Source organism: Micromys minutus, assembly GCF_963924665.1.
Source record: "Micromys minutus genome assembly, chromosome: 1".
In the NCBI taxonomy this organism is placed as follows: domain Eukaryota; kingdom Metazoa; phylum Chordata; class Mammalia; order Rodentia; family Muridae; genus Micromys; species Micromys minutus.
The window spans coordinates 17877073-17887270 of record NC_137969.1 but is presented as its reverse complement, the minus strand read 5'-3'; the positions used below and the strand labels follow the sequence as shown (position 1 = coordinate 17887270).

General features: G+C 36.3%; 1 protein-coding gene across 1 annotated transcript in view; it reads right to left on the bottom strand.

Annotated features, from left to right (window-relative positions):
* Positions 1–398: 398 nt before the first annotated feature.
* FBXL5 (F-box and leucine rich repeat protein 5) overlaps positions 399–10198 on the bottom strand; it is a 32039-nt gene continuing 22239 nt past the window's right edge. Inside the window, exons 9-11 of the mRNA XM_080938731.1 lie at positions 9183–9905; positions 6378–6526; positions 399–1160 (exon numbers count right to left, since the gene is read on the bottom strand). Of these exons, the coding sequence (XP_080794857.1) occupies positions 1084–1160; positions 6378–6526; positions 9183–9905 (949 nt within the window). The 3' untranslated portion in view covers positions 399–1083. The remainder of the gene's footprint in view (positions 1161–6377; positions 6527–9182; positions 9906–10198) is intronic.

Here is a 10198-nt window from a genome sequence, read left to right as displayed (position 1 = left end):
GCCAGTAGATACAGCAGTGTTTAGTTCATGTCAGGTGGACTGAAGAATGTTCCCATTGGATAATCCTTGCAGTTCTGTCTTCCCAGCTCTACTTCTTTCCAAACAGGCAGAAAATACTTACAGCCTCACAGAAGCTGACTCAGGATTACTTCCTCCTTCCACGGCTCTGTTTGCAGTTAAGAGGAAGGAGAAGGAAGGGGGAGGGGGTACTATTTTCTCCTCATGACAAATAGTTATCATTAACTTCAAAAGAAAATTTAACTCAGTAATATTTAGTACCTAAAACTGTTGAATGTGTCAGGATCATAATTTCGTGGAAAAACAAAAAACAAAACATTTGGTAAACTTGGATTGAATTTAAAATAAAACCACAACACAAGAGATATTGCTTGGTAAAGTTCTCAAAGTAGATTTTATTTATACATTTCTTCAAACAATTGTGGAATTTTTAAAAGTCCTTCTCGAATTCAACAGTTTGGGACAGCAGTGGAAGCAGGCGTCTGCAGCAGAGACTGACTGCTGTGCTGGCTCACTGAGCCCACACCAAGAGGCCAATTTATTCCATTCTCTCAAAGAATCTCGCTTCTAAGTGTGTTTGAATTGGCCCCTGAGAATTGTTCGAGTAAAGAAAACATTAGGGGAAAAAAGAGACTCTTTTCTTAAATGGTCAGTCTTTGAAAATAAAACTTTAGAAATGTGTATTTGAAAGGATCTGCAAAACAGTATAGTGTTTACACATAAGAGAACCAATAACCCCCATTGACTAAAATGCAAATAATCTAATACTTTAAATAGCATGGTATTACTGATATTCTTTTTAAAGCATTTCATTTAAAAGAAACCAAAAAGACTGTTCTCACCCTAACAAAAAATCCTAATTCTTTTCTAAAACAAAAATATATTTTGCAAGGGAAAACAACATTGGACAGTTCACTGCTAAATTAAATTTCTGACACTGTAAGAAATGGGGCCAAACAAGACACACCCAAAATGGGTTGTTAACACAAGAAATGTGCTATAAGTAAAGTGCATGAAAGGAAGCCTGCTCAGCTAAATGAAGTAGACAAAGTCAGAAGTCAAGGGTCATTCGCCAGAGCGGCAGCAGGCTCGAAAACCACACTGCAAATTCTGGCATCCACTGGCGGTGTCAGCATGAGGACCTGTATGAAAGTAAACAACATGTGAAGGGAGGAACTTAGAGATCATGCGAAACAGTTCAGCCTATGATTCTAAACTATGTTTGACTAGCACTTCACTGACATCACACAAGTAAAATCTTATAGCAAATCCATTAAAAATTCAGACACAAGTTGCTAATAGCTGTCTGATCCCATCTAAAATATCCTCCATGGAAGAAGAAACATAATAAAGTTTCCCAAAAATCTTAGGTCCCAAAGAAAAAGGGAGACAATTCACAGAAACAAGACTTCTCTGAACATCCTTCCTTTAAACAATGTACTATATAAACACATCCTCAATGGATGTTCCATACTCTTGAGTATTTGTAGACCTCTGAACAAAAAACAAAAAATAGCTTTAGATAAAAATTCATCCCAAAACTGAATGCAAAACAAATGGTTAATGAAACATCTAGAACATAAAACTGTGACTCACTTACAATAATAAACCACTTATGGGATGACAGAATTTTTAGACCAGCTGTACTATACTACCCAGACACTAGATTAAGACCTAGATTCATTCAGGAATATAACTGGAAATTAGAAAAACAACAATGAAACTTCACAAAATTAGAGCATGTTCTGAATAAAATGATTTTCATAAGGAGAAACAAATGTAAAGGGCTGCTTCTAACATTTTGAGGACTCCATGTAGCTTTTACACTGAATTAATAAGGAGCAGCTCTTTCCACTTCCACTGGGAAACCAGAACTTACAAATGTGATACACAAGAAGAAAACAAGTCGAGAAGACTGAAGCAGCAGAGCATCACTACAGAACGTACCTAGAGACCTTAACTGAGACTCATGTGCATCACACTGCTTTACAGGAGCAGCAGTATGCTACAGAAGACGGTGACTATGCCAACACCCAGAGAGTAATTATGGTACTTGGGACTAAACATTTAAACTACACGTATCACCAGAAGTACAACATTTTGTTTTATCCCAAGATGCATATATGAAAAAAGAATGAAGAATTTCTTAAGATAAAGTCACTGAAATATAATGTTCATATATTTCACTATGTAAATGACGAATTATCTTTAAGGAAGAGATATACTGAATTTTATTTATGTGTAAAATTGCAATCGATTGTAAAGACTGACATGCCTGGGACTGGCTTCAAACGAGGGAAATGGACAGGAACTACAATAGAGAAACGGGCAACAGTGTAAACTTTAAAGACTGAACTCAGACTTCAGACTGTTGCCACAGGTGATACATGTGTGTGGGTTTTAAAGTGCTACAGGCCAATTTTTATTTAACAAATTGAAATCTTCAATTTTTAATTGTTATATGCCAATATTTAAGACTATAACACCATATAAAGCAGTGTTTTCTAGATAAAATAGGACATAAAGGTAAAATTAAAAAGATTTAGTATGTATTTGTAGTTGTTAGAAATACTTTGGTAAAGAATCCTAACATTCCTCTCCCACTGGTCAGTCTTTAACCAAGTTTTCCTTGTAACGTATTCCCAGCTTCCTACACACCAAACCTCCCCTTGCGTGGCTTGGCTTCACCCAGCCATATTACTGATTTGACACCAAACACCTGATATCTTTCCCTAAAACCTAATCTAACTAACCTTAATCTAACTAATGAGTTAGACTGCTAAATCTTAGCAAAATGTATCTATCACTAACCAGTACGTAATTCTATTCTCTGCAACTGCTTCAGATGGGAAAATCAATTTTTCAAATAAAAGACCATACACGTCTATATTCATACAACCCAAACACATGTCTGTCTCTGTTTTAAGAGACAAGATCCCATGTCTTCCATGCTGGCTGCAAAGGTTCATCTTTGTACTTCAGCTTCCTAAGGAGCTGGACTACAGGGCTCCATGTACCCTGCCTACATACATGCGCTTCATTTTTAGTAACATAAAGGTAAAGAAAAAATATTATAATTCCATGGTTGTCTAGGAAAACAGCCAAACCTAGAAGCACCAAAGAAAAGTGCACAACTGGTTTTCACAGGAAATAGTGAAAAGGTTCAACAACACACGAGCTATCCTCTCCCAAATGACTCACAGTTGAAAGCATCCTTCCCTATGCATATTTAACTTCTTGCTAGCACATTTCTATCTTACTGTTGAAAAAAGGAGTCAAACAATTATTCTATATCAGGCTAAATTATAGTAAGAATATAAAAAATTAAAGAGTAAAATGTCATAATTGTTAAAACAATCCTTTTCTATATTTAGATGAAAAGAGTTACAAAGGGGAGTTAATTACAGAATTATAATTTATAATTATAAATTATAAACTGACATGTTTTTTCTTGGTTTTAAGTATATATTGCTCATGCTATGTCTGCACTTACCTTTACTTACCTTTAATTCCTTTTTTAACTTAAATTAGAAACATAAGAGAGCAAATCATCTGAGACTGTCACCTTCAGAACTATGAGCTAATCTACCTTAACTGCTAATTATACACAAACTGAAATGCAAAGCAGCACAAGAAAGTTACTCACTACCATTGTTCAACTGTTCTTCAGAGCTCCACACTATGCCATATAACAACTACATTGATGATAAAGATTTGGGTAAATTACAGCTAAGACACCTCCCATATCCACATCAAGTAACCATTTAAAAACCATGGAGACTCATTCAGAATAATCAGAATGTGTGTTTGGCATCAGAGCTTAGTACAGTATCTTGCTCAACATAGTACTGGAACGGCTGATAGCTAACATCTTCCTCAGAGTCTCTGCCAGTGATTAGGAGGCAAATTATGCTCTCTTTCTGTTCACTTTCTAGTCTACAAGTAATGTTTATCAGCATTAAGTTCTTTTAGTAACAATGTGGTGATTATATAGATAAAAATGAGGCTTCTAAACCTTCACCAAGTATTTCCTGTACACGCTGAGTATTTCTGAAAGAATTTTTTACAAGTGGATACAATTCCAGCACCTTCTAAATTGTATATTCTTTTACAAAAAAAAAAAAAAAGACTGACTCTAAGTACTGCTTTAATAGCAACTACCTAGACTGCTAGAAAATGTATTATATGTAAACTTTAAAGCATTTCCACTTCTTCCAAATCATGCTCTATCAAGAAAGAAAATTTAGAATTGTATTGTTTGAAGTACTATTAATAGCTTTCAAACTTTTAGGGAAAAAAAAGTAATATCTCTCAAAAGTTTCTACTGAAAATTAGAAATAAAAAACTTACATTCAACAGAGGAGTAAATAACTCCTTTGAAATGCTAATATATATTCAAAACATATTAAGATAAAAATAATATTGACAAAGTACAAAAGGTTTTAAGCACTTTAACTTTTTAATCTAAATATTTTACAAAAAGTTTAAAAACACTTAAGTACAAAGTAAATAGGCAAATAATAAAATTGAACTAAAACTTAATACTTCCCACCAAATACTTACATCTATTAAGCAAAACAAAATACATTATGAGATTTGTTTCCAAATACATCCTTATCTAAAATTATATAGACAACTCAAATGTAACATACAAAAAAAAAACTTCATTAAAAGTATTATTAATTACTCTTAAAATGAATTCTGTAAACCTTAAAGCTTTGTTTTTAAAAGCTGTACTTATTTTTATTCTTTCAGATAGCATAGACGTGTGTAGGTAAACATACATATGAGTGCATTAGACCTGCCACATGTATGTATTGGGAACCAAACTCTGGTCCTTTGTAATAGCAATATGGGGTCATCCACTTAACCACTGAGTCACCTATCCAGCTCCCCATGACTTTATTTTTAACAGTAAGCAAAAACTTTCATTCAAACATATTTTGTTTTTATTTATTCAGCTAGATATAAAAAAAAAACAAAAAACAAAATCCCACTCATTTTCCCACTGTTTGGTTACACTGCCATCAAGAGAGGCAAAGGCAGGCTCTACCCTGCTGCTTTTGTTAGGAACATGCCAACTCTTTCAGAAATAAGTCTTCTCACTTATTTTAAAGGAAATCTAATTCCCAAGCAACAGAAAACTTGTTAACATCTCTGCATTCTAAAATATTCTTCTAGTTTTCCTGAATCCTGTCAACTATTCTCCCAGATATAAACTCTGGTCTTTCTTCCCAACTGAGAATGAATTGGACTCTCAAAATCGAAAGTATACAGTATAAATAAAAGAGAGAATTAAGCTGTTTAAATTTGTTTCCAGTTACAAATGCAGGATGATTTGTTCTGTTTATTAATAATTAAGGAGCAGCTTTACTATACATCTGAAAAAATTCAGTTTCTACTAAACGAGATCACATGCCCCAAAGAGCAACAAACATAATTTGTATATTCATGTTCCAACAGGCTCAATGAAGAACAAAATGACTTTTTAAAAAAGAAAAGGGGGGAGTGTTTAACTAGTGGTGCATGTGTGAGTGTATATCTGTCTGTTTGCAGGGGTTAAGATGGCGTCTCACGCAGCCCAAGGTGAACTTGAAATAAAGGATGTCCTTGAATTACTGACACTACCTCTACAGTGCTAAAGCAAATGACTAGCACCAAGCCACCATTCTTATATTCTATAGTGCTGGGGCTTAGTGCTTAGTGCTTAGTGCACGCTGGGCAAGCACTCTTCCAACCAGCACACCCCAAGCCACACTCTGTGACTTAAATCAGCTCAAGAATCAATTTCTGAAACAAAATAGAAATGTGTCCTGCCTGTGGTATCTCAGTCTTTCCCCAATACTACACAGTCTCCACTCCTCAATCTTGAAGGCACAGGTCTCCTGGGAGTTCACATTACCAAAGTTGTCTTTGTTTATCTACCACACTAAATAAAGCAGTGCTGTAAGGGAAAAAAAACGAGCCTGTCACTCCTAAGAAAGCATTGTATCTAGAAAATCAAGTTGTCAATGGATAAATACTAGAACACTACAGTGTAATTCCCAAAATCTTAGAATAACCTTAGTATTTCTATAACAAGTTGTCATTTTTAAGTGATTTAAACTCTTATATACCTAAAAATCTGATACAATGGATAAGAAACTTATCTTCACAAAATAAAAATGTATGATATTTTGCTTTTATTAAGTTAAAGCACAAAGTCATTTTAATTTTATTAAATTTAAAGGACTAAACCTGAAAGTGAGACTATTTGTGCAATTAGGAATCTAGAAAGCAAATAAAAATTATAAAAAATATTAGAACTTCAAAAATCTTAAATTAATTCTTCAAAGTATCTCACTGTTAAAAGGCATTACCGTTAATGTTGTCACAGTAGTAAAAGTATTCATCATTTAAGGAAGGACATGCTGAGACCAAATCCTGCAGCCCTGCACCAGTTACAGTCAGACAGCCAGAGAGATTCAGGTGCTCCAAGTAAGGCAGCCCTCCTCCCAGAGTCAGAACCCTGCAAAAGAAATACTGTGACAGTCAGGAATAGTAACCTTTGGAATTTTTAATGTTACTATGGCCCACTAGTATTTTACATACCTCTCAAGGTGGCAATAAGAAGGTTTATAATATACTGACAATCGACTCCTCCTTAGGCAGAAATACATCTGACTCAAAAAAAAAAAAACAGTTCTACATTTTCCCTGAAGATGCTAATAAAGAAGCATTCGACACTTTTCTTGCCAGACAGTACTGACTAGCTTAGAAGTCACTGTACAAACCAGGCTGGCAGTGAGCAGCATTCTCCATCTATACATCCATAGGACCTGAGATGCCAGGCATATGCCACATTTGGCCACGCCTACAGGAATTACCTATACTCAAAGAAAACACTGAATGGTAAAGATTGGAAAGGGCATATTTTAAATTATTTTATCTTATATCCTAATTTTAAAGATTTTTTCCCACCATTTTCCCATCTCCATAGGCGTCAGGTTAACAACAGTAGTAGTTCAGAATCTATGTGGTTTGACATGAATGAGGAAAAACATTTTTAGACAGGGTCTAGAGTTCAAGCTGACCTTGAACTCAAATACCCAAGGATGGTCTGGAACTTGAAAATTTTTGCCCAAGCCTCCTAAGTGCTGGAATTATCTGGCCCAAGGAAAGTTTTTTTTAAGTAAGAAAATACTTAAAATTCAGTAATTCATAAAGTTTACAACCTCGAGCAGTTCACAATAAAAAAAAATGAGGTAAGTCTGAAAGCTCAAATGGTGTTTGAATGAAATGTACAATATTACAAGTGTACCAGTATCTGTCATTTGTTCAGTCACTGGCTTTACTGGGTTTTAGTGGGAAATAAACAACTATAAGTACAAACAGGCAATTACAACACCACATGACAAATACTCTCCTAAGACACAGGGTCCTGAAAGATCAGAAACACATTTCTCAGATGAACGTAATGGCATATGCTATGAAAGAAATGACAGCAGAATTTAGCCAGTAGTACTATGTTACAGAGAGAAAATACAAAAAACAAAAGAAACACAGTACCACAGAAAAGGAGAAAACAGCTGTTTAGGGCTAACTTGGATATAGGTATATACTTATGTCTATGCAAGTATGCCTGAGTATTTGTATAGCCTCATATAGAATGAAAGAAAACATCTTATCTCCAAAGCCCAATCCCCAATTCCTCTTCAAGGAAAGTAAGAACAAATAATTCCGTCACTAAACATTTGCCCACCATGAGGGCATGCATGTACCTATAACCCCAGAGCTTGGGAAGCTGGAATAGAGTTTGAGGGAAGTCTATATGGTGAATGCCAGTCTCAAAAGCAAATTATTTTCTATATACTATCAAAGAACAATCAGAAAAGGAAATTAAGAATGTAATTCTATTTACAGTAGCATCAAAAACCATGAAATACTAAAGTATTCGACTATTTCCGCTTACTTTAAATCATAGGAGTGTAAGTCTCTGCATTTACTGCCCCTAACATTGTATAACTGGGGCTGAGAGATGACTAGGAGTTAAGGCTACTGACTGCTCTTCCAGTGGGCCCAAGTACTATTCCCAGCACCCACATCAGGCAGCTCACAACCAACCATAACTCCAGTTCCAGAGGATCCATTGCCTTTGCCCTCTGCAGGCAAATGCAAAAACATACACCTACATACATAATTAAAATAAATCTAAAAAAAATATTCATAACCTAATAGCTCCAAGTGGATCCCCCTAGCATAAGGAAGAGCTGGCTACTGAGACCTGCCTCTCAGTCTCTGAAGGGATACTGAACATTTTACTCCCACTTTTCTCTCCACCTCAAAAACGGGGGTTGGAGCAATTAATATACTACGCTGAAGACTGGCCCATAGGGCTAGGATGTTACAGAGCTGAGCTGCTGGAGTTGCTGGCATGCACAAAGGTCTAGGTTTGGTCTCCAGCAATGCTGAAACTGGGTGTAGTGTGTTTGTATGGTCCTGCACTGGGTCACCCTGAACTGGAGTTACAGAACAATTCAAGCTCTCATGAGCTGCCATGTGGGTGCTGGGACGTAGGAAGTATGAAGGCAACCTGAGAGAGTACAACCTTGGCTCAAAAAAGCAGGAAGTGCTGCCTTCCAACGCAGCACTTAGGAAGCAGAGCTACGTGGAACTCTGCAAGTTCAAAGCTAGACTAGTCCACGTGGCGAGCACCAGGCCAGCCAAGGTTACTGACGAGCAGTGTCTCAACAACAGCAGCAGCTAGTGGACACAGATCAACAGCAATATGGTTTATAGGCACTTCATGGTCAAAAAAAAAAAAAAAATCATACCAAACTACAACAGACATGGTTGACAAAGTTCTCAACATAAAATTTACTTCTGTAACATGTTCTTGAGATTATAACTTATACATTTATCTGCCAAATTGTATTATAAAAACATAATGTGACCAATCACTAGGCAGTTAAATTTCTAATTGTATATTCCTTTATATCCCACAATTATCTGAACTGACTAAAATGAAACATGTTGGTATCAGAAGCACTATTGATCCAATACTTGTAACAAGCCTTGGTTAACTTTCTTGCTTAAATAAACCAAGTAAAAAAACTTAGATCAAGAGTGTAATATTTCATCTGAGAATACACCCATTTCCTAATAACTCAGAGCTGATCACCCACCTGAGACCATGGTCTGTGATCTGGTAACATCCAGACAGACTGAGGAACAAAAGTACTCGTCCAGTCTCTTGGTCAGACTTTTCACTCCCAAAATAAACGAAGTCTTTCCCCCTGGGCAATGTAGTCCTTAATGCTTTTCTGCACACTGCAGAAGTCGCTGGGAGTGTAGACACAGTTCTTAGAGCTGCCCCTGTGCAACAGAATGAATGACCACAGTATGCAAAGGCTGGAGAAGCACAATGCTGCTGCCAACAGACACTAGTCCTTAATCCCACAATGTCTTTACTGTAGCAACCAGAAGAGGAACAACCAAAGCTGGAGGCTGTTTCCATCACACAGAGACTTTCAACGTTTCTGTGTCTCCATTCTACAGCATCTTCAATATCAGCCAAGTCTTCAGCATCCAGCATCCACACGTAAGGAGAAGTGAAACTTTCGGAAGACACGGGTTCAGTCCAAGTGTGCTCATTGTCTATTTCTTCACCAACGCCTTTGTCAGTGACACTGTGCAAACAGGCATCCTGTGTGGAGGAAGGCATGGTAATACCTTTATTTGTCCATGGAGGTGAAGTAGCCTTGCCTGCACTTTTCAGAAAGCCACTCTGATGAGATGTCAAAACTCCAAGAGCCCTAGAAATCTTCTCTAGAGCCATGTCTGTGATTTTTTCACATCCAGACAGATCAAGATGCCGAAGACTCTGGCAGCAACCAAGCCAAGACCAACTACAAGAGGAAACAAGACTATTAAAGTCCTCAAAAACATTAAACTATACAGATGGGCATGAGTATTACTTTAAATGCAAAATCATTACTTGAACATTTCTAAAATTCCTACCGTTAGGGAATATTTTAAGTGCTAGGGATACGAAAAATAAAACTAAGACAAGTAATTAAAGAAAAAAGAAAGAAATGGATAGGAGAGACTTAGTTTCCTGTACTAAAAGTAAGCAGGTGGAGGAAAGGCAGCAAACACATGAAAGAGAAATTACAGCAAAATGAAGATAAAGAAAAACAAA